General features: G+C 41.0%; 2 protein-coding genes across 4 annotated transcripts in view; both read right to left on the bottom strand.

Annotated features, from left to right (window-relative positions):
• Nucleotides 1–3,695, bottom strand: part of LOC123520728 (mucin-5AC-like) — a 24,630-nt gene extending 20,935 nt beyond the window's left edge. The window contains exon 1 of the mRNA XM_045283283.1: nucleotides 3,623–3,695. The gene's annotated coding sequence lies outside the window, so the exon portion shown is untranslated. The remainder of the gene's footprint in view (nucleotides 1–3,622) is intronic.
• Nucleotides 3,696–14,481: 10,786 nt separating this feature from the next.
• On the bottom strand, nucleotides 14,482–22,875 carry LOC123520494 (negative elongation factor E-like). 3 transcript variants are annotated; one of them, XM_045282795.1, is made up of 8 exons: nucleotides 22,577–22,875; nucleotides 19,829–20,011; nucleotides 19,330–19,437; nucleotides 18,184–18,386; nucleotides 17,736–17,790; nucleotides 16,941–17,052; nucleotides 15,717–15,828; nucleotides 14,482–15,436 (listed from the first exon to the last, which is right to left on the bottom strand). In XM_045282795.1, exons 1-7 carry the CDS (start codon nucleotides 22,655–22,657, stop codon nucleotides 15,755–15,757), a joined length of 816 nt encoding a protein of 271 aa, XP_045138730.1. In that variant the 5' UTR covers nucleotides 22,658–22,875; the 3' UTR covers nucleotides 14,482–15,436; nucleotides 15,717–15,754. The 3 variants fall into 3 exon arrangements, with proteins under 3 accessions (XP_045138730.1, XP_045138731.1, XP_045138732.1); XM_045282796.1 differs by having other exon boundaries at nucleotides 14,482–14,956; XM_045282797.1 differs by having other exon boundaries at nucleotides 14,482–15,334; nucleotides 22,577–22,773.
• Nucleotides 22,876–22,895: the final 20 nt, after the last annotated feature.

Below are 22,895 nucleotides of genomic sequence, written 5' to 3'. Positions count from 1 at the left end.
CTTCACTCACGACAGTAATAATTAATGACACGCCACCACGACACTTCCTGAACCTGCCGTGGGTGCTGCCATGCTATGCTATGCTCCACGTGTCTCTTGAAGGGAAGGAACGTGTGTAATGATGTGTGTATCTGTGCAGGGACTCTATGTCGAGCACTGTGTTGTTGGTACTGGTGTTGGTGGGAGCGGGAAGTGAAGGGGAGAGCAGGAGAGGAGAGCAGGGGCGGGGGTTAAGCGGTCCTTCAAAGGATGGAAGGAGGGGAGGATGCAGTAGGAAGGAAGGAAGGGGAGGGAGGGAGTGAGGGAGAGGGAAGGGAGAGGCTGGCCAGTTTGTAGTCACCGTTGTCGTGGCGTGGTTGTAATGCTGGACGATGGCCGCCAGCTGGAGGTGTGTGTGTGTGTGTGTGTGTGTGTGTGTGTGTGTGTGTGTGTGTGATCTACTTATTACACCTTCTTGGGCAATATTACCCACTGTTTTACACACACACACACACACACACACACACACACACACACACACATTCCAGAAAGAGAGAGAGAGAGAGAGAGAGAGAGAGAGAGAGAGAGAGAGAGAGAGAGAGAGAGAGAGAGAGAGAGAGAGAGAGAGAGAGAGATTTAACAATTTAAAATTCCGAGGAGGAGGAGGAGGAGGAGGAGGCACGATCATTACAGCATTCCTATACAGTAAAAGGGTGCGGAAGGATGGAGGAAAGAAGAGAAGGGAAGACAGAGAGAGAGGGAGGGAGGGAAGGGGTGGGGGACTGTGGGGAGGGAGGAGATGGGGGCGACACACACAGCTCTCACTCACCTGGGGAAGGGAGGGGGGAATGGAGGTGTCTGTGTCTGTCCCACGCGAAGGGTCGGGGGAACACCTCACTGGATCAGCTCAACAATAGTTCTCAGGGATTTAAAAAGACGCCCCCCGCCCCCCCTCTCCCTTTTGGCTTTCTTCAGTTCTCAGACTTCCTTTCATACTTTCATTAAAAAATCCAGAGAGAGAGAGAGAGAGAGAGAGTTACCACAGTCCTAATATCAACCATGCTTTCACGGCCACCTACCCCTCCTCAAAGCCTTCCTCTCCCCACATTCTCCATCCAGTCTTAGCTACATCTAGTGAAGCGCGCAGTGAAGCCAGCCTCGCGTCATGCAGTTCACAAGCTATCCATGGCAAGGCAGCAGTGTGACCAAAGCAAACACAGAAGAAGAAGAAGAAGAATTAAGAGGAAAAAGAAGACGAAGAATTAGTAGTAGTAGTAGTAGTAGTAGTAACAAAACAGCAATAAAGAACCACATTCACAATAACAACATACAGCCAACAATACTGTAAAATGAGGTAAGGTAAGGTAAATATAAGAACAATACCCACCAATCCCAATCTCAACCCCAAAACCACCACCACCACCACCACCACCACCACAACAACAACAACAACAACAGCAGCAACAACAACAAAATAAATAAGTACTACCATTATAATACAGATAAACAAACATCATTCCGTTCACACGCCCCAGCAAACTAGTCCTTCCTCTCTCTCTCTCTCTCTCTCTCTCTCTCTGATCACCATTACTCCCAAGGCAAAAGGAAAGGAAAGAGAGCGAGGGATGAAATGAAGGGGAAGGGATGAGAAAGGAAGGAGTGGGGGGAGTGAGAGGAGTGGTGGGGGGGAAGAGAGGAGAGGAGGAAAGATGAATATGAAGAGGAAAGAAAGAATAGCATGAAGACGATAAGGGAAGGGAAGGGAAGGGAAGGGAGGGGAAGGGGGATGAACCTTGGTGTAAATAGAGGTTAGGGTGAGGTGATGGGGAGGGCAGGAAGGGGTGAGAGAAGTTATGGAAGGGGTGTGGAGGGCAAGGGGAAAGAGAAGGATAAGAGGAGGGGAGGTGAAGGGGAGTGGAGGGGAAGCGGGGAAGGGGAAAAAAGGAGAGGAGGGGAAGAAGGGGAGGGAAAGTGAGGAGGAGGAGGAGGGAAAGTGGGGAGGAGGAGGAGGGAAAGTGGGGAGGAGGAGGAGGAGGAGGAGGAGGAGGAGGAGGAGGAGGAGGAGGAGGAGGAGGAGGAGGAGGAGGAGGAGGAGGAGGAGGACGGGAAAGAAGACACGAAAGGCTAGGAAGAGGAAGCAGGATATGAGAATTAGAGGGGCGTGGGCTTTTTTACCGACGAGAGAGAGAGAGAGAGAGAGAGAGAGAGAGAGAGAGAGAGAGAGAGAGAGAGAGACTAATGAACCACCAGCCTTCACATGACCGCCTGAGCACCTCCACCTTCCTCCTCCTCCCCGACCATTCCCCACTGACACCTGTTGGATGGCTGGTGGTTGAGAGAGAGAGAGAGAGAGAGAGAGAGAGAGAGAGAGAGAGAGAGAGAGAGAGAGAGAGAGAGAGAGAGGCATAAATGTGAGACGCGCGGGGGGAGGCTCCTGCTGTTGGGAGAGTGAAGGAGGGAAGGAGGGGGAGGAGGGGAGAGGAGCGCGGGAGGTGAGCTACATAGAGACAAGAGAGGAGGGAGTGGGTTGTGAGGGAGAGGATGGAGTGCGAGAGGGAGGAGAGGGAGAGGGGGGAAAAGGGAGAGGGAGAGGGGGTGGTGAGTGAGGTAACGGGGTAAGTGGTTAGGAGCCGGAAAAAGATAGGAGGGGGTTAGCTAAACCGGTGAGCGGGGACGGATTGGAGTATGGGGGGAGGAGGGGGCTGTGGCGGTTGTGAATATACAAGGCAGGATGGAGAGGAAGAGTGGGACGAATGAGGATAGTGTGGGGGGGGGGGATTGAAAGAGAGCGGGAAGGGGGCGGCAAGCTTGTCCTAATCCTGAAGGGTGACTCATCGCGGCTGTGGTGATAACACGCGGGAGGGAAGGACAATCGCTCAGCGGACGCTTGAGGGGGGAGGGGCAGGGATGCCATGTGGTGCGGGGAGACAGGGAGGGAGGGAAAGGAGGCGGGTTGCCGAGAGAGAGAGAGAGAGAGAGAGAGAGAGAGAGAGAGAGAGAGAGAGAGAGAGAGAGGGAGGGGGAGTGCGGGCCTCCCTCTCCCCCTCCCCGTCACCAGGGTCGGGCGCCAACACCCGGCGGCGGTAGATGCCCTTCCTGCTCGCACGCTGCCTGTGCAGGCCACGCAGGATTCGCTCGCCAATGGCCTGCCACCTCTGCTTTACCTCTGTCCCAGCCACAGCCCCCCTCTCTAGGGTGTGAACAAGGCGCCCACGCCCTGGAAAGGCGTGCGAGGGCGGCAAGCGGCAGCAAAAGGGACTGAAAGTGCGGCGTGGCGGCGAGTGGCCGCGGCTGCCTGGCCCGCCGCGTTATATCTGGTCACTTCCTGGCTTCCCACACCTCCCTGCCGGGCTCACCCCCCCCAGGGCAAGTACCAGGGGCACGGCGCCCCAGAGTGCTGGCCTCAGAACACTGCTACACTGCCTTAGTCTAACGCTGTGGCCCAAAAATCAATGGCAAGTCGAAGCCGAGGAAGTCAACAGAGCGCCGTCCGCCATTTTCTTCCTGCAGAGGTCACGATGAGTGGGAACTGTACTTTTGACAGATTTCACATCACATACAGAGTAAAGCCACGAGGCGCCGCAGTGAATACTAAGGACTCTGGAAGAAAATTATCCTTATCTTTAGCCTTGTTAGTTCTCACCTGACAGTTGAATGAGCACACTGTAATCCCGAGCGTAATCCAGGCACAACACTCCTCCCCCACCACTTGCTCCAGCAACACTGAGCTAGCGGCGAGCTGGGAGCCTCCGAGCCGCTGCTCTCAGAGTGTCAAGTGGAGACTTTTACGCACCGCTTTTCCGATATCGCCTTCCCTACTTTTCCGTCTTTATCTCTCTGTTCCATATGAAAACTTCCTACTCTCAACTCTCTAGTTTCTGAGAAAGCCGTTCAGTCCTAACATGGAGCACAGAACCCTATGTTGTCTGTTCAGGATGATTGATCTACGATTCTCGCTGCTACATGTAATAATGTGTATTTCATGTTGACGCCACGGACAATGTGCCTTGGTTGAGGAACAGGAAGGCAAAGTTTCATGGTGAAGGGAGATAGGGAGGCAGGGAGAGCGGCTGGTATTGGTGCAGGAGAAATCCATAGCAGCGCGGGGTGTGCTGGCCCCCTCCCTGTGTTCCAGGCTGCTGCTCACCTCTCTAACTACTTTTGACAGGATTTTGCTAGTAACACCATGCTAGTCTTCTAATGTAGTGACCTAGTGAAGTTATAGATCTAATGCACATTCAGCATTCACATGTCCCACGACTGGCTTCACGGGGACAGTTGCCAGGTCACCTTGTGAGTGGTGCACGATAATGCTTAGTTTTCACGCGCCAAATTGTCCAACTGCGTATTGTTGTTGAGTGTCGTACAAATTTTATGTGACTGAGGGATGTGTGTAAATTACATTTCTTTATTTCTTAGAGTATAAGGGAGGTCTGTATATTTTGTGTGCTATATACGTCGTAAACTAAGACTCAGCTGGTGTACTATAGGCTTGGTTCCCACAGGTTACCGGGACCCCGTGCGAGGCTAGCGCGCCCTCCTCTTGTGTAGACTCAGGGCTGCAAACCTCCAATGATATTAAGTGAAAAAATATCTTTATTATTTTGCATTATCTAGTTTTCAATTAGTAATCTTTTTTTGTATTTACTGCTTTCATACAAAAAATCAATCGTATAATAGCCTTTGCAATGCATAAACAATTTATTTTAAATAGTTTGTTTATATCAGATACGAGTTTTGTTGGCAACTCTGCGAATAAATTATGAGCAAACTTCTCCCCAAATCAAGAAGAAAAAAATAAAAAAAACTTCTGCGTGAACACTTCACTCCTGTACAAGACACGCTCTTATTGGATGAGGTGTTATCTCCGCCTTAATATTCGTATTTTGCAGTAGATGGCACGAAATGAACGACATTACTCCGTATTGACGTAAAACAGAACTGAAATATTAGGTAGCAGGCACCTCGCAGCTGAGCGACAGAGTTAAGTGGCGGATGGAAGGTCTGCTGCCATTTATAGCATTTTAATTGTTCCATCTATTATAATAAAATACTTGCATGCACAGTGGGATGAGTAATGTGAACAGTGACATAGAGCAAACAATGGCAGACGGAAAATTTTTGTTCATTTATTATTCTACAAATTAAACATCAGGCAACTGAGAGAGAGAGAGAGAGAGAGAGAGAGAGTGTGTGTGTGTGTGTGTGTGTGTGTGTGTGTGTGTGTGTCCTGATGGAAGAACTTTTCATAATGGTTCGTCAGTTTCAAGTTTACGGAGAAATTCATTGCGAGGAAAGATTTATTACTATGGCCTGGGATGTGGGTTGGGAGGGGCGGGGAGATGGGGGAGTCGTATCCACGGAAGGTCGGGCGGCTCCCTCTCTCTCTCTCTCTCTCTCTCTCTCTCTCTCTCTCGTCCCGCTAGGAAAGCCCCACCCCCGAGCGGCCGATATGGGGGGACTGTTTACTGTTTAGCCCTCGGTGTCCTGGGCTGGCTTGACGAGCGGCGGGAGGACACCGGGGAGCGTAGCACACTCACCGGCTGGCGGCTGCTTTCCTTTGCGTACACATGGTTCTGAGCTGCACACACACACACACACACACACACTACAAGGTCTGAGCTCTTTCCATAGTGGAATGGTTGACTGGATGACCAGCAGATGCCTAATGCTGATGAAGGGAAGGAGAGCTAAGATGAGGACGGGGGCGGCATCCCTGCGCGACCTATTGGCCTGGGCGGGGGCGCTGCCGAATCAGAAAAAACCGATGAGGTTGAGGTGAATGCATGCTTTGCTTCGTATATATATTATATATTTTTCTATCGTGTGTGTGTGTGTGTGTGTGTGTGTGTGTGTGTGTGTGTGTTACCTTGGCTTCTTAAGCTCAATCCAATGTGGGTTTGAATTTTTTGCCTTTGTAATATTACGTAGAACAATGGTTCACAAACTCTTCCTGAGCGGGTACCACTTGGAGGTTCCGTAGTCTCCGCGTACCACTTGGTTCCAGAAAATTCAGTTCCAGCAAATATCAATTTATTCACAAGTAGAAGACACTAATGAACTAGATAAGGAACACAACTTAATTTAATGCGAGAGATGCATTTGTTTCCTCGACACCAGCTGATCTATGCCAGATTAGGTATTTATCTTGTATAAGGCAATGATATTTTTTTCTGAGAAATAAATTAATTTGATTTAACTAAAAATCGCATATGATCCCGAAAGTGTTCATGCATCACCTGAAAGATCTTTGCGCACCACCAGCGGTACGCATACCAGTGACGCAGAGCCTTAAGCTACGTAAATCTACAAGGACCGTCTGCTGGGCAAATCACCATGATCATAATCGACCTAAGGGCAGCATCAGTGGAAAACGCGAGGGGACACCGCGATATCCAATACAAGAAACAAGAAGAAAAAAAAAAGACAACGCACCTCACCTGAAGAAAGCGCGACTAGTGCACGGTGAACTTACACGGGTGTCTGAATTGTTCATGTTGTGTGCCCCTAAGAGGATATACAGCGTAACGTTTGATACTTGCATTGTACGTCATAGCGCAAGTGAAGGGCAACGACAAGTGATCCAACTATCAATGAAAGACGACTCTTCAATACGATAGGGCTGTGGCCGCACTGTCCTTAAGGCGGCGTCACACTAGCACTTTTTCCGTCGTCTCAGGCGATTTCCGTCGTCTTTTTACTCTTCCGTCAACTCTTTCCGTCGTCTTGAGTCAGACGAAACGTATCGTTTTCGTCTAGCGCCAATTTTTAGTCAAAATAAGAACTAATGGTTTCTAATCAAATTTTTTATTAAATTTTTTTTTTTTTTTGTTAAACGGAAGAATGCTATTATCATGGCATGAAATTTAAATGAGTTGATGAATATATATTTGTATACATATTTTTTTTTCTTCTAGCCTAGCAATGAAAAGTTCCTCAGTTGTTTGTGTACATTTCAGGAGTGCGAATGTGCGATGCTTTTGAATATTTCCAAGGCAACTTCCAAGTAGCTGGCCAAGATGAGCAGTGGACAAAACACACTGACGAATTTCTCATAGAGAGTATTAGAGGTCACCGTTGCCTTTGGGATCACAGAACAGCTGATTACATTATGAGGTGCAAAAAAGCCGCGGCTTGCTGGGGTGAATGAGGAGCCATGTTTGTTTACAATCGACAAGCGCGGCAAAGGCGGAAGCAAGCTTGTGTGTGACGGCCACCGTCTGCAAAAGTTGACAGTCGTCACAAAATTGACGGAAAAAGAAGATGGAAAAGTGCTAGTGTGACGCCGCCTTAGTAGACTGCGGATTCTCAAATAGACAAGTAGTGTGTGTGTGTGTGTGTGTGTGTGTGTGTGTGTGTGTGTGTGTGTGTGTATATATATATATATATATATATATATATATATATATATATATATATATATATATATATATATATATATATATATATATATATATATATATATATATATATATATATATAATTTACTGCTTTACAAATGATGATTTTGTGATGTAGTTTCACTGCCATAGGCTTCTGCCCACACGACACCACCATTTCCAGTGGCAGCCACCAAACACCCCAAGAAATTGAAAATGTGTGCATGTTGAAATCCCACACACGGACCTTTCTATTTGTTACCCATGAAAAAGTCCCTACGTGAGGAATTACTGATCACTTCCTTTTCTTCTCAAAGGAAAAGCTTTTGATTAAGGTGTTAAGATACTAGTAAAATACTAGACACTGCTCAGCCACTAGTTTATACGTATATCTTGAATGTGTGGTTAATGCATGGTAGCAGCCAGAGTGCACAGCGTGACCCCTTCAGCGATCAGCCTGTTTATGCATCTAGTTCTGACAACAACGAGCATGCACATGAATGGACAAGGCAGCTTCACAAAGATACGTGGATCCGAACATGGAATTCAAAGAGCCCGATGTGAGATCAGAAGGTAAACAGGAAGGCGCTTAACTCAGAATGTAGCAAGATCCAGTTCTTGAGGACTTGCACTTCATCTCAAACATCAACCAATTCTGATGGAATTATAAAACTCGATAACAACAAACAGGGCTACGTGTGTGTGTGTGTGTGTGTGTGTGTGTGTGTGTGTGTGTGTGTGTGTGTTTATAATACACCAATGTTTTTTTTTTTTTAATACAACAATTGTGAAAAAGCAAACGTCAACAGCCTCAACTGAATAAACGAAAGATTGTCACGGGTGAGCGTAGTGGTGCATGCAGAAAACTGGAAGAGAAAGGTGTTTGTTTATCAGTCACCGGCGAGTATACTCACACAGGTTCAGGAAGAGTTAAAATCTATACCCTTCCTCCCATCAGATTCGAGGGAGGTATAGAGCTGCACTGATAAATACAACTAATGGTGAGTGATCGTAAGACTGCGAAGAATAGTGCACTATAGAAACATAACACATGCTCTGATCAACTTCACTTCAACACCAGCATGAGAAAAGAGCATACAGGCACAACACACCGAGAATGTAGCCTATGCTCCTCTCCATGCCGCACAATGATGGTCTCCAATAAAGTTACGAACACATTTTTCGTTACGAAGAGAAGCAGAAAATTCCACACAGGTAAGTATAGAGAAGATACTGTAGCTTGACTAACCTAAGATTACAACAAACTGAAGAGTGTATATATTTATTCAATTAGACAAAGAGGATAATGATAACATACCTGTAGTCTTCAAATACTTACCAAGCAGTTCTTATATTAACTGAAGAGCTTGCCATACCAACAAGATCTTCGAAAGCATGCAAGACGGCCACGTATATATTTTCTCCAAGAGAATAATTTTAGTTACCGTCACGCACGCCCCTTGGCGAGCAAGTGCTTGACTTGGGCAGACCTTGGCTTGTCGAATTTTTTTTATTATTGTTTTTCTTGATACGTGAGACCATAATTTGGGAGAAAAGTGAACCAGTGCCACCGTCCCATTACTTCATCTCATTTAGCATAAATCAACGCCTTGCCTTACACAAGATGATCTGGCATCGATTAATGGTGAAGAAACACCGTTGAGTTGTTCTTTGTTGTTAGTTAATTTGTGTGTTCTACTTGTGAATAAATTGATATATGCTGGAATTGAGTTTTTCTGGAACCAGGTGGTAAGCGGGGACTGTACGGGACCTCTAAGTGGTATTCGCTCAGGAAAAGTTTGAAAACCATATAAATTAGACTATCAGTCATTCTACCCTGAATGTAGATAAATTTATTCGGATATTGGTCATCACTGGTGTTATAACGAGACAAACAGATGGAAAAACAGACAGATCTAATACTCTCAATTAATTTATATTAGAAAAAAAATAGGTACAAACAAGCAAGAATGAACGATGCGACGTGAGTATATTAACTTTGGAAAATTAAATTATGTGCACATCAGTGAGTGTAGTCCTATGCTTTTATTTACCATTTTCCAATCCTGAAAGAAGAATGTTGCCGCCAGTAACGCTGCGGATGAAAAGAAAATTGATGGAGAATAGACGGAGAAAACACCAACTATGCTAGCGAGGATACTGGCAACACTGCGTGACTTTAGGAACCACACTATAGGGATTCATTTTGGCTTTAAAAGAAAGAGGGTAATCATAGATGGCATGAGTGTGTCACCCTGAAACAAAGTGCCGCCTTTCCACTAAAACACTCCTATAGTGCTGACGAAATCACTTGACACAACAAATTAGCCAACTTTTGCATGCGACAGCTGTTAGTGAGTGCACGGACATATTCTGAGCGCTCGTATAAACGGTGAAATCTTATCTTTTTTTTTTTTTTCATGCTCCTTTTAACATAATTTTCCTCTTATTCACATAGTCTAATAGGATTGGGTATTCGTGTCTAGAACTGTTCTTGAACTGTTCCCTACCCTATTGCGTAGTTATCCGAAACTGGTCCCGAGACTTAAACCTTGTAAAGTTAGCAAGGCATGAATAAAATATCAAGTAAATGAATAGATTATGATATATAACATACTGTATACTTTAAATCATATATCAATAAAATAACAAATTAATTTTATCGTAACTTGCACAAGAGAGGATTACGCGTGATCAACGTTTACGGTCCGGCGTGACGTCACACTTACACTCCTGCTGCCTCGTCCTGTTTCCTGTCCATTTGTACGCGCAGAGCCGTACACTGCTAACTACGACAGTTTACATGGAAGCTTTGTGTGTGTGTGTGTGTGTGTGTGTGTGTGTGTGTGTGTGTGTGCGGTCACACATGCACCTTCATCTGCATGTGAGTAATTCAAATAAGATGAATTGTATGAATTACTCATTAGCAAACAAATTATCGCATACATTTACTGTAAGGCGCATTGTCATTATGAAGAGATGTCAATAACAATAACTGATAAATGACAGTGGAAACAGACTATGACTGTTTTCTTTAACCGTAAGAGCATCATCACCACACGAGACGGACACTTCAACCTTTGGACTATATATATATATATATATATATATATATATATATATATATATATATATATATATATATATATATATATATATATATATATATATAGAGAGAGAGAGAGAGAGAGAGAGAGAGAGAGAGAGAGAGAGAGAGAGAGAGAGAGAGAGAGAGAGAGAGAGAGAGAGATAGGCAGATAGATAGTCATATAGATAGATAGACACATACATGCATACATACATATATACCTAGATAGATATAGATAGATAGATAGTTACCCTTCCTACATTTATTGTTTTGACAATTATTTGGCGAGGGAAGCAATAGATTAGATAGGCTATGATGTCCGCATGATGCAGGGCATGTTGTGACCGTGATCCGTGCCTCCACGCAGAATTCTTCGTGATCCACTTCTATTCGGGAACCCAAACTGAAATAGACTTTTCATACACTCTGGAGCTACTTTCAATGAAAGAGGAGAGTCGTTTAGTTATGTTGCTGTGTAGTTATATTTGCGGCTTTATTATATTTCAAGCAGACAACGACTAATTGAAGAGTCTGTCAGCGAGACTATTTCATTCTGCCTGACTGATAGTGATGTTCGAGGTAGTCATTCATCTTCGCTACGGGAACGTATAATTTGTGGCAAGAAGAGCGAAGGTGGCGGCGGGGCAGCGGGGTGACGGCGGTAGTCTGTGGGCGGCATGCCGGCGGCGGATGTCCTGACAGGTGGGATGGTGGTGGATAGCGTGAATGAGGCGGTCGTATTGGATGTAGGAAGGAGGTGATGGAAAGTGGCGGGGCGGGGCGGGGCGAGACAGAAGCGGCGGTGGCCGACGGTACACGGTGGGCAGGAGAGCGAATGCGGTGGCAACGGGATGGGTTATAAGACTAAGCGCGCCATCTATTGGCGGGAATATCATCACCACAACGCTGAATACCATCGAGCATGGCGGACTCGCTTATCCTACCACACATCGCACGGGCACAGCGATCATGCATCCCTACATAACGTCACACAATTGTGCACCTCGTTTCGCACTGAAATATATCACAACACATGTTCTACATAGACGTAATGTGCAAACACTAGTATTGATAATGATAACACTTTTTATCGTGATTCCACTCTGTTCGCAGAGAGAGAGAGAGAGAGAGAGAGAGAGAGAGAGAGAGAGAGAGAGAGAGAGAGAGAGAGAATTATTATAAAGCATAGGATCCTACCATAAAACTTGACAAACTTAAATAAGACAACATGAACAAAACACAGCTAATAACATGAAACTACGATGCTCATTAGATACGAGATCACAATAGACAAGCAATTGAGTATATAAAATGATCGTGAGTGAAGTTAAGTACCGTCAACCATTTGTTTATTTATGTCTATATCAGAAGTTCTGAGATCTATATACGACTGCTTTATCACACACACACACACACACACACACACACACACACACACACACACACACACACATTATTTATGTGATTACGTTCATCTACCACTTGGATAGCTGTAAATCATTGTTTGATATAATTGCTACATTGAATCCTGACTGAAAGGAGACTGCACACATTATGCAATATTTCATTAAGATATACTTCATTACAAGTTTTTGGCGTCAATGGTTGTCCCTCCTCTACCTTTACTATTATACCGATTCATAATTCGTGATCAAAATTTTCTGATGTATAGGACGGGTGAAAGCAGTGACCAGCAGTCGGGTGAGGGTAGCGCGGACGGGCAAAGGGGGTGTTGGAGGACCGCCACTGACCCACTACTCCCGCCCTCCTCGCTCCGCCCAGTCAGCGGCCCAGGCGTTACCGTCCCTCTTCTGATTGGCTAATTACCGCGCGGGCTGTGACATCATGAGGTCCAGTCACGCCTAATGGGCAGGTCAAAGGGGGCGGAGCAACAGTAGCAGGAGGGCACAGAGGGCGCCTCATTCGCCTGCCCGATACATCCAGAGGCTGATCCGGGTGTCCGCCAGCCACGCCAAGTGATTTTTACTACTACAACACAATCACTCCTATTACTAATCTTGATTTTCATAATGGAACACAGTATTGTGATGTATACTAGCTCTTTCTCTTATATATATATATATATATATATATATATATATATATATATATATATATATATATATATATATATATATATATATATATATATATATATATATATATATATATATATATATATATATATATATATATATATATATATATATATATATTTGTGTAGCCAGGTAGAATATTTTCTTGGAGGCAAACGAGGTTAAAGAATGTGCTACAGCATTTAACCTCGTTTGCCTCCAAGATATATATATATATATATATATATATATATATATATATATATATATATATATATATATATATATATATATAAAAGCCTTAGACGGAACACTTACTCAGCATCAGCACACCGCACCCCAAACCAACGCTCGTGCACATCCACGTATGCTGATCTGCGCGCTCCACATATAAGCTTTTATTAGCCCGCGATTTTATTTTATTTTTCCAAATTCATAATATACTTCATTGGTACATTAAGCAAATCTACTCGTAATACCTGTAATATTTTAAGTTTAAGAAAATATTAAAATATAGCAAATTATCATTATTATGGTTGAGCATTAGTATTATTACTGTTATCATACTCCCCCGAGGAAGCCCTAAGGCTAAACTAATCGAGAATAGTGTTCGCCTACCAGGCAGTTTCATTCACCACCTTCCACAATGATATTATTGTTAACCACCGCCCCAAAAAGATCTTTATTACAGGTTTTCATCTTTTTTTTTTTATTGTATGGTAATCATATAGTCATGTTGTGATTTGGAGATGGCGAAGTGACGGCGTTATAGATCAGCGGGAGCTATAGTATCTGCAGCTGGTGTGGAAATAGTTAGCGCTGCGAGTGTACTGTACACTGGCCGAGACAACTAAATAAGTAATCTGAGATGATGTGGTTATCTTCCTCCTAAGGAACCTGCTGTGTGACCGGAGTTAATAAAGAAAATACGACCATTGTGGTTTGGGAGATATTAATGAGATAGGAATACTTTGTAAATAGCAACCTTTTCGTATATAATTAATTAGCAGTACTATCAATACTTCTGAAACAGCATTATTCGACAACCTCAATATCAGCCTTAGGCAATGCAAAGTCTCCTTATTTATTGATTACTGCTCTTCAGAAGTATGTAACTCACAACTAATTTTGTCCCCTATGCCTTTCCCCTTTACCCTCGTTACACCTGTGCTCATTATTTTTGCTACCTTACTAACATTAAAACTGAACACCATCATCAACCATTTTCACTTTCCACTTACATTATTGGACAACCATTTTCCCAATTCGAGAAAATGGGAAACAATCACTACCATTGTTGTAAATGCTACTGTTGTTTGAAAATACGATGATTATTTTTTATTTATTGATTTTTCTTTTACCATCATTCTATAGTGTTCAATAATCTAATTTCCAAGACTAAGCATGGTTCACCACACAAGTAAAAGTAAGGTAACCACTGTTGAAGTAACTAACTTACTGTACTAACTCTTAGGGCTGAACACTGATAAACTGGATGCCTGAACTACAGATTTCATTTACTGCAGATTTCAATCTTACACGGTAAAGATTGACCGCGATGTCTATCTCTGTAGGACAAGCGTAAATGCAACCTTTAAGATTTTTTTTTTTTTTTTTTGTTTACTGCCGTGCTCAACATATTTTCTCTTTTCACCTCAATATCTACACACATTTCCACTCCCTCAAAAGACATATCTTTCCTCTTTGCTTGCTGCCATCTGCAAGAATTATCATTTCATACTTAAATCTTTAAATCTTGCATCATCTATATTTTATCTTGATAAAAAAAAAGTCAGCAATCACTGATTTTATTCTCAGTATGTTCAAATTTGTTATTTGTTTATCTGTGCAGTCACTGGGCTGACATTCCCGTTATAGGGAGGTAGCCAAGACAAGGAACTATAAGCATAGTACCACTTCATAGCTTAACTTATGAATCCCTAATATAAGAAAATGCAAATGAAATCTGATATATTTATTCACTCTTAGTGGACTACTTGATCATTCATACTCAACAACTCTGATGACATTTATACAAATAAAGTTGTCTTTTCTTATAATATGGTGATTCACTCAAACAATATCTGCATCAATATTCACTCCCTTCTAGCCTCCACTGTGGTTCCTCTTGTGTCATCATTGTAACCATTCACATGCCACTCTTCAACTTCTGCATAGCTTGATAAGTCTTTGTAAATGTTTCTGTAACAGGTAATTCTTGAACTTAATTACCTGAGACAGTATGTGCATTTATTGCACTGAATACTGTGCTTCTTTTGTGGAAATTAGTTTTTTCTATACACTCTGGAGAGCATCAGACGTGATGGATAGCAGAACTAAAACTAGCAAACCACAAAGCCAGAGGGTTGATGCCAGGCATCATCTGGTCCAGATTCTCTTGTTTAAAGAAACACAAGATGGAGTGCTTCCCCTTTCTGCAAAGTACATTTTCAGTCACTTTTCTGTCAGTCATAAAGCAATATGTAATAAAACAATTTTCCAATTTATCAGCATAACCAGATAGATTCATGTGCTTAACAAATCTGAACATTAAATAACTAGTAATCCTCTTGTGTTGCCTTTTACATCATTGAATGTCCTCATAGGCTGGGAACCTTAGCACCTTGCAACAATACAACTCCTCCATTACAAATCAATAATTATCTACAACTGACAATCACCCAAGATTATTACAACACATAATCTTATTTGATTTTGATAAGGTTAAAGAAGCTGAAGGAAGTCCAATCCTCCATTATGGCAATAATGGGTGGCATAAGGAACCCAAAAAGACAGCAGCCATTAAAGAGGTCCTGCAAGGATGCACATGCTATAAAGTTTGCCTGACTTGAATGCAGGAGTTGTTGCTGCACACACAGCTAGTGATCTAATTTCATTCCAAATTGCAGGGATAGCTGAAAAATCATATAGACATGACAATATGTCTAAAAAAATAAAAGATAAAAGATATGTATCATTAAGAAAAATAACAACAACAACAACAATAATAATAATAATAATAATAATAATAATAATAATAATAATAATAATAATAAATTCTAATAATAATAATAATAAATAATATAACAAACTAAAAATTCAAAGTAAAAAAGTGCCAACATATTGATATATCAAATGAAAGTAACTTGATATCAAAAAGATAACTAAAAGCAAAGAATGAAATACAAGTCTTACCTGAGTCGATCCCTATGTAGTACAATGCTGCAGCATCCTCAGAAGAAGTTATCATCATAGGCTACCAGGTCCCTCTTATCCTTGTGTGATCCTTTCTGCGAGTGACTTGCAGCTGAAAAATGAAAAGTAAAAACATCTTTTGAATATCATCAGTGTAAGAAAATCAACAACACAACACCTTCCTATCTATTTTTCTGTGGTATTTCTATTTGTGATAGTAAGATTCACTTGAAATACATGATGACAAGCTCCAGTTGGAACTTATACATTCAGATACAACAAAACCTTTTCATGTATATCACTGATGTATATACGCACACGCACACACCCACACACATACACAAAGAACAGTGTCAACCAAGATAGAAAAAGAAATATGAGTAAATGTATAAGATAACCCTATAACCAAGAAGCACGCCAATACGATCACTAGAATGACATATAGACTGTTGATATAGAACAGTAGCATTAAAACTGCCATAGGCAGATAACGAAATGCTGAAAACTGACACTATTCATGATGGCATCAAAACTTGTATATAAAGTTATTAAATTAGCTCACCATGCAAGAAAAACATATCAGAAGTGAAAAGATTAAAAAAAGGATAAAAACTAATTTGCGCTGAATCTAACACATCTGCTGTTATGAGAAATTAGTCAAACTAACACCGATATCTCCTGTGGAGAGCAAATAAGAAAAGGTGGAGTCTTGATCCCAAAGTTAAAAGTCTAAGGTAATTAAAAATATATGAGGAGATGGGATGACATGAGATCATGAGTACAAACTTAAAAACAATGTCTAAAGGATGTTGAAAATCTTAGCCAGAATAGCAGTAATGGTACTAAAGGTGAGTTGGATGTGATGATGACATGAGAGAGGTATCATGACTTTCAAAGTATGGATAAGAGATTTAATGACAATATGTGAAACCTTTTTAATTCCTATACACTACAACATACCATATGCATCAACACACACAAAAACATTTGGATCATGACCGAGAGTCCCACGGGCAGCGAGGCAAATGGGCAAGTCTTTTAATGTATAGCCCCTGTTCAACTAGCAGCAGCAGCAAGTAGGTTCAGGATGTAACTCAAAGAGTTGTGGCTTCCCTGTTCCAGTGTGTGGTGAGTGAATGGTCTCAGTTCTACTACAAATTTGCATTTACACAGCCATCTGACTTTTTTGTAGCCTTAATTAGTGTAGAAAGATATCAGCCTTACCAATGGTGGACCAAGTGGCTGAAGAAGAAGCATCGTTGATAGGATCAATGACAGGCTGCCGACGTGCAAGTGACACTTTGAGCTGGATGCCAGACACCATGCTGCCATTCATCTGGTGGGAAAAATATAACACTAACAATAACAATAATAATAAACTAAAAAAATACTTTAGATGAAGTGCCTTATTTCTCTTAATTGATTAAAGGGAAATAAAGTTCACCTTTATCATGAGTTTCCTCTCACCACTACATTCCATTTCTCAGCCTCCATAGACAAGGCATCATATACCTACCTTAGATGTTCCATTAGAGAATTGCATTCCAAGATAATTAAATTTTCAAATTACTATTATCTTGTAAGTGCAAGAAAAGGTTAACTGCATAGACTAAATTGTTATTGCTGTCTGCCTTAAGGTAAATAAGGGATACAAGTGTCAAGGCCACTAAACACTTCACTGGCAGAGTCACTTCATCCTTACTTTTTTTTTCTTTGTAGTTATTCATTTTAGTATTGGTTATTATTCCTAATATATGGAGAGGACTAGCTGTATCAAATGTTAGTTTTTCATTAATGAAATATTTTACTTTCTGTACGGCAAAGTTGTTTCAAAACTTGTACTTCACTACTTTGGTGTGTCTACTCCTTAACATGACCCTTTCTCATTCACGGAAGAAAAAAAAATTCCTTTTTCTTATTTTCTTTCAGAGTGACATTTCACATGATAGTCAGAAAAATTTAAAAAGCATATTTTATACACTATCTAATAAAATTACTGAATAATTCAGAGATACTTACATCAGCAATAGCTTTCTCAGCAGATTCAACTTTATCGAAGGTAACAAATCCACAACTGCAAAGAAAATTTTGACAAATTGCAGGACAAAATCTTAAAAGTAAAAAATTGTTTGAGTTACAATCAATGATGCAAATCAAAGAGAGAGGGTTTCTCTAAAAATAAAAAGGAAGAGTAACCAAACAACTGCAAGAAGAATGTTCTATAAGGAATGAGAAATTATTGATAGAAATAATGAAATGAACATCATTCTAATTTGCCAAATGTCCATGTATGGCACCGTTTGGCTTCTCCTGTCAATAATGGTCAGGAGTCGTGGTACCTATGCTAAGAATAGTACAGTAATATCATACATATAAAGTTCCTTTCTCTATTTTTTAGTTTAAGATTATGTGTGCATGGAACTGTTGTTTCTTTATACTTAGTACTTGCATGCAATGTAGAACTTACTTTTTTTCAATTTCCATGTTAACATTGACAATGTTCCCAAAAGTGGAGAAGGCCTTTTTAAGGACCTCTTCTGATATGTGATATCCATACACATAAATGGTGTGTCCTTGTCTGGGCTTGCCATCTGCTCCTCGTCCATCTCTAGTAAATTCCCCACGCTCCTCTCGGTCTCGTGCTGTTACAAAACTATCGTACAAATTTTGCTGCAACAAAGATACCAAAAGTAAATAAAAGCATGTACTTCAAGATTACTGAAAACAACACGAGTAAATAGTACTTATTTTTCAAAAATTGTAAACATTAAAATGTCATTTTTTTTTTAAATATCACACAAAAAAGAAGATAACATGATATAAAGTTTTATCCTTTTAAAAGATTAACTTGCAAACTTTTTAAGTATATACTGTGAAGTTTAACATACACCACAACATCTGTATCTGCAAACTCCAACTTTTTAGCAAACTGATAAAATTAAATTAACATTCAAAGTATGAAAAATCAGGAGTAAATAAATTACAAACTAGGATAATTTTGTCTGCACACAACAAGCTGCTTAGCTGTTACTCTCAGTTTGCACCCAAATGCAAACAAAGGATGCATGCCAATGGAGAATACACCAAAACTACATAAGTGCAGCAAAACAATGCAGTTTTATGTTACACCAAACATTTTCATGAATCTATTCATATTAATACAATACATTTTCTCTGTAAGAATGCCTTATATATCAGCTTTGACAGATCCAAAAAAGGTGAAAGAACAAAACAGCAAGTGGGCAGTGGAGGTGACCTATGTAGCAGTAATGGGTGGTTTGGTGGTCTGAAGAGATTAGATTAAACCAATTATATGACACAAGACACAAAAGGGATAATACTGTGTAATATAATATTAAGAGGAATGAAACATTTTGGGAGATAAGCTGATTAGAATACCAAGAAGAATAGAATGTGCAAGGATGAAGTAGGTATAAAGACATGAGCAAGCAGAAATTCCTCTACTATACTTGTCCTACATATGGTTTTCAAAAGAAAGGCAAGTAAGATAAAATTACATTTCACAAATCTTTAAGATGCTACCTTCATTACATTAAAAAAAACTAGACAAATTAACAAATAAATAAGAGATGAAATTATCTTTATTTCGTACTTTTACTTTGACCCTGGACTCGTGAATCTCTTCCTCTGGGTGGGTTGTAGAAAATGGTTGATAACCTGATGGAGCTTTGTCAGCAGCTGATAACTTTCTCTCCAAGCCCTGCAAAATATGAAGATCATTAACTCCCTGGACTCCATACAACTCATCATGATACATTGTGATTTGTCTTAATATTCTCCTGGAACAAAGGCAAAGCATTTTTTTTTTGTCAGAAGTGATCTCCTGAGTGCATATAATCCAGAAATGTTAAATACTACTGAAACATCAGAAGGTGAAAGGTACAAACATGGATAAGGGAGAAAAATACTGATAAATGAAAAAGATGACGGAAAGAAAATAAAAATCACAAATGGCACTAGTTCTCTCCCATCCTCAACAGTCTCCATTCAATCTCTCTTGCAGAAAATTACATACTTTTAGCTATTTCAAATGAGAAAAACAATCACATATATGTACATGTATTTCTTGGGTCATATGTCACATTCCTCACCATTGAGCGTTTGAATGTTGTCTTCTCAGTAGCTGCCTGTGGTCTCTCTGGAACTTTGATGGCTCCGGATTTGATGAGTTTCTTGGCCATTTCTTTTGCATCCTTAGCTTCCATGGGGCGTTTCAAGGGAACCAGTGGCTCTGGCTCTTGTTTAGGTGCTTTGAGGGCATGCAAAGCTTTTTTCTGTGGACAGAAACATTCCATTAGAGATCAACTTACTTCGTGAGATCTAATGGTGATTCCCTCTGATGATTTGTAATTTATGTACTGTGCATGTATAGTAGTGAGGGAGAACTAGCACAAAACTTCCATATCATGTAGAATGGTTGTTGACCTTGCTATAAATAAAGATAAATTGCGGGTGGGGCATACAGCATTATGAATGCAACAGCAATTGAGAGTGTGGCTGACATTAAAGATTTTCAAAGTCCAGCAAAATGTGCATCAATCAAAAGCAAACACTGAAATGGTTATCTTTTGCTAATAACTGGGATTTGTGGGTATCAGGATATTAGAATGTAATGGTATCTATAGAACAGTCTCACCAATCATGCACTTCCACTTGTGGAGCCACCAATAATGGCTTTCTACAATCAGTTCATTACAGTTTTCTTTTGTTTTAGAGACAACTCATGGGTTCTCATGCCTAAAGCTTAGGTTCTTAATTAGGGTGTGCCCCTGATGGGGGAGGCGTCAGTAATTTTCAAGAAGGGCGCAAGTTCTTGGAATAAAATCAAGAATTTTTCTAGTTATATTTGTCATTCTCTTAATGAGAGGGTCTTCAGATTGTAACTGTTTGGATCAACATATCTTTGTGAAGCTGCATTTTCTATGCTCACTGCTGACATGACTAAGTACAGAAACAGGCAGAATGTGCAAAAGGATTTACACTGTGCACTCTCTGGCATTTAACCACCCATTCAAGACCTAGTAGTAGTAATATGACTAATTCATAAACAGTAAAAAGACTAAAAACACACTTTTCATTTTTCCTTAAAATCTGGGAGGGAATTGTATTCTTAGATGCAAAGGGAGCATGAAGGGAAAGACATATTCCTAGATGGAGCATGAAAATAAATAGAAACACTGACCTAAAGGCTAACTGTCATTTGTTAATATGGAGGTGAAGTGAACAGTGCCTGTTTTCAGCAGGAAAAGTCATTGTGAAATATTGAGCAACAGCAATACTCAAGATGTGATATACAGACATGCAGATGAGATTCCACAAGTTTATTAACAAAACCACAAAACTATACGTATCTCCATCACCCTAAGAATCTCTTCACCTCACCCATAAGGCATATGAGTGTAATTTTTTAGGCGTTTCATTAAGTTAGGTGTACATCATAGTGTGAGGGTCCAGCCCCCTGCTAGGATATTAGATGAAATTCTCGTAGACTTTCCAACACCCCACATTTTGACTACTTCTTGTCCCTAACACCTCCTCCCCCCAATCCTCAATTCCTCACGTGCCCTAAGCTGGTTTGGGGGGTGGGGCGTTGCGTGGTGCAGGGATGATGCGGACATATTGCAAATTATTACCTCTGAAAGTGTATAAAGCCAATCTGAAGAATGACTATAAACATGAGACATCTGGCAGGCAAAGACAGCAGGGTAGCTTTGTGGTAAATGGCATACTAGTGATTTCTTTTCCTTCTTTAACTACTTTATCAATATAATACCACACATGTAAAAATGACGTGCATATGACTTCCAGGATTAAACTTCACCAGAAAATAATAATAATAATGTGTTGGCTGAAACTGCAAATTTACCGGAAAAAAGGAAAACCAGAGGACTATTGAACAAAAGTCGCTGAGACATGGTGTAAGCAGCAAGATTTTCTGTGAATGAATTTTAGTGCTTAGAGACATAAGAATAAAGATAATTATGCAATTATGCAATGGAACATGTCCTTCAACATCCAAAAGAGCTCCCACCTGTGCATCAGCTTGAAAGAAAAACCATTAGAATATACTTTCTCCATCAATGGAAAGGCGCTGAAAAAAGAGAGCAGCTGCAAATACCTGGGTGTGACTCTCACGGAAAACCTGAACTGGAACATCCATACAGAACTGGTCTAAGGAAAAGCTACAAAGACCCTTGACCTTCTTCGCAGGACACTGGGAATGTGCAACAAAGAGGTGAAGGTGGCAGCCTACTCAGCCCTAGTAAGAATATGCTTCCAGTGCATGGAACCCCCACACCCAAAGAAATATGCGTATCATAGAAAATATTCAACAACAAGCCACTCGCTTTGTGGTCCACAATTATAACAGGGAAGCGAGTGTGACCCAAATAATCAGTGAGCTAGCTGGGACACACTCCAAACCACACACTTTTTCCACCAAGCATCCAGTTGGGCTGTCAACATCCAAACGCCTGAAGATATAAAAATAACATGTCGAAGAAAATAACCACATTTACAGGCAACCAAGTACACAAGTAGACCCTTAACTGTACAGCATGTTCCCTAGAAATATACACTCATGGAACAAATTGCCCCAAGCAGTCACAGCAGGCACTTTACAGGAGTTCCGAAAAGCAGCTGTATCAGCCATCCAATAATTAATAACACCGCCTACCCTGAAGTGCTTGTAGAAGACACAAAGTTTTTCACCGTACATCCCAGGACAGCGATATTTCGCTTTCAAGGGATTACTTAACTCGACTCAGACAAGCCACAACAAAGTTTTGGATTTTGGATCTCACGCTCCGCCAGTCTTCCTACACATTGCAATTATTTACCTTTCGTCGCAGTTTCTGATACTTGGCCTGCAGCATCTGTTCCTCCTCAGTGAGGTTGCTTGGAAAGTGCAGGTACACCATGGTAGCGGTTTGTGTTCAAGGAGTGTTTCCCTGATGGTGCTGCTGTTGACGAGGCAGACGTTGTTGTTGAATGTTTGGGTCTGCGACAATGGCAGTGTTGCCAAACAGAGGTGGAAGTTACGGAATATTTAAGTTTATATAGGTAAAAATTCGAAGGGTACAAAATATATATATATATATATATATATATATATATATATATATATATATATATATATCAGATTGGGTATAACAAACG

The sequence above is a fragment of the Portunus trituberculatus genome, chromosome 47 (genome assembly GCF_017591435.1).
Source record: "Portunus trituberculatus isolate SZX2019 chromosome 47, ASM1759143v1, whole genome shotgun sequence".
NCBI classification, from domain to species: Eukaryota; Metazoa; Arthropoda; class Malacostraca; order Decapoda; family Portunidae; genus Portunus; species Portunus trituberculatus.
The sequence above is the reverse complement of the archived record's forward strand: the minus strand, read 5'-3'. Positions and strand labels throughout refer to the sequence as shown.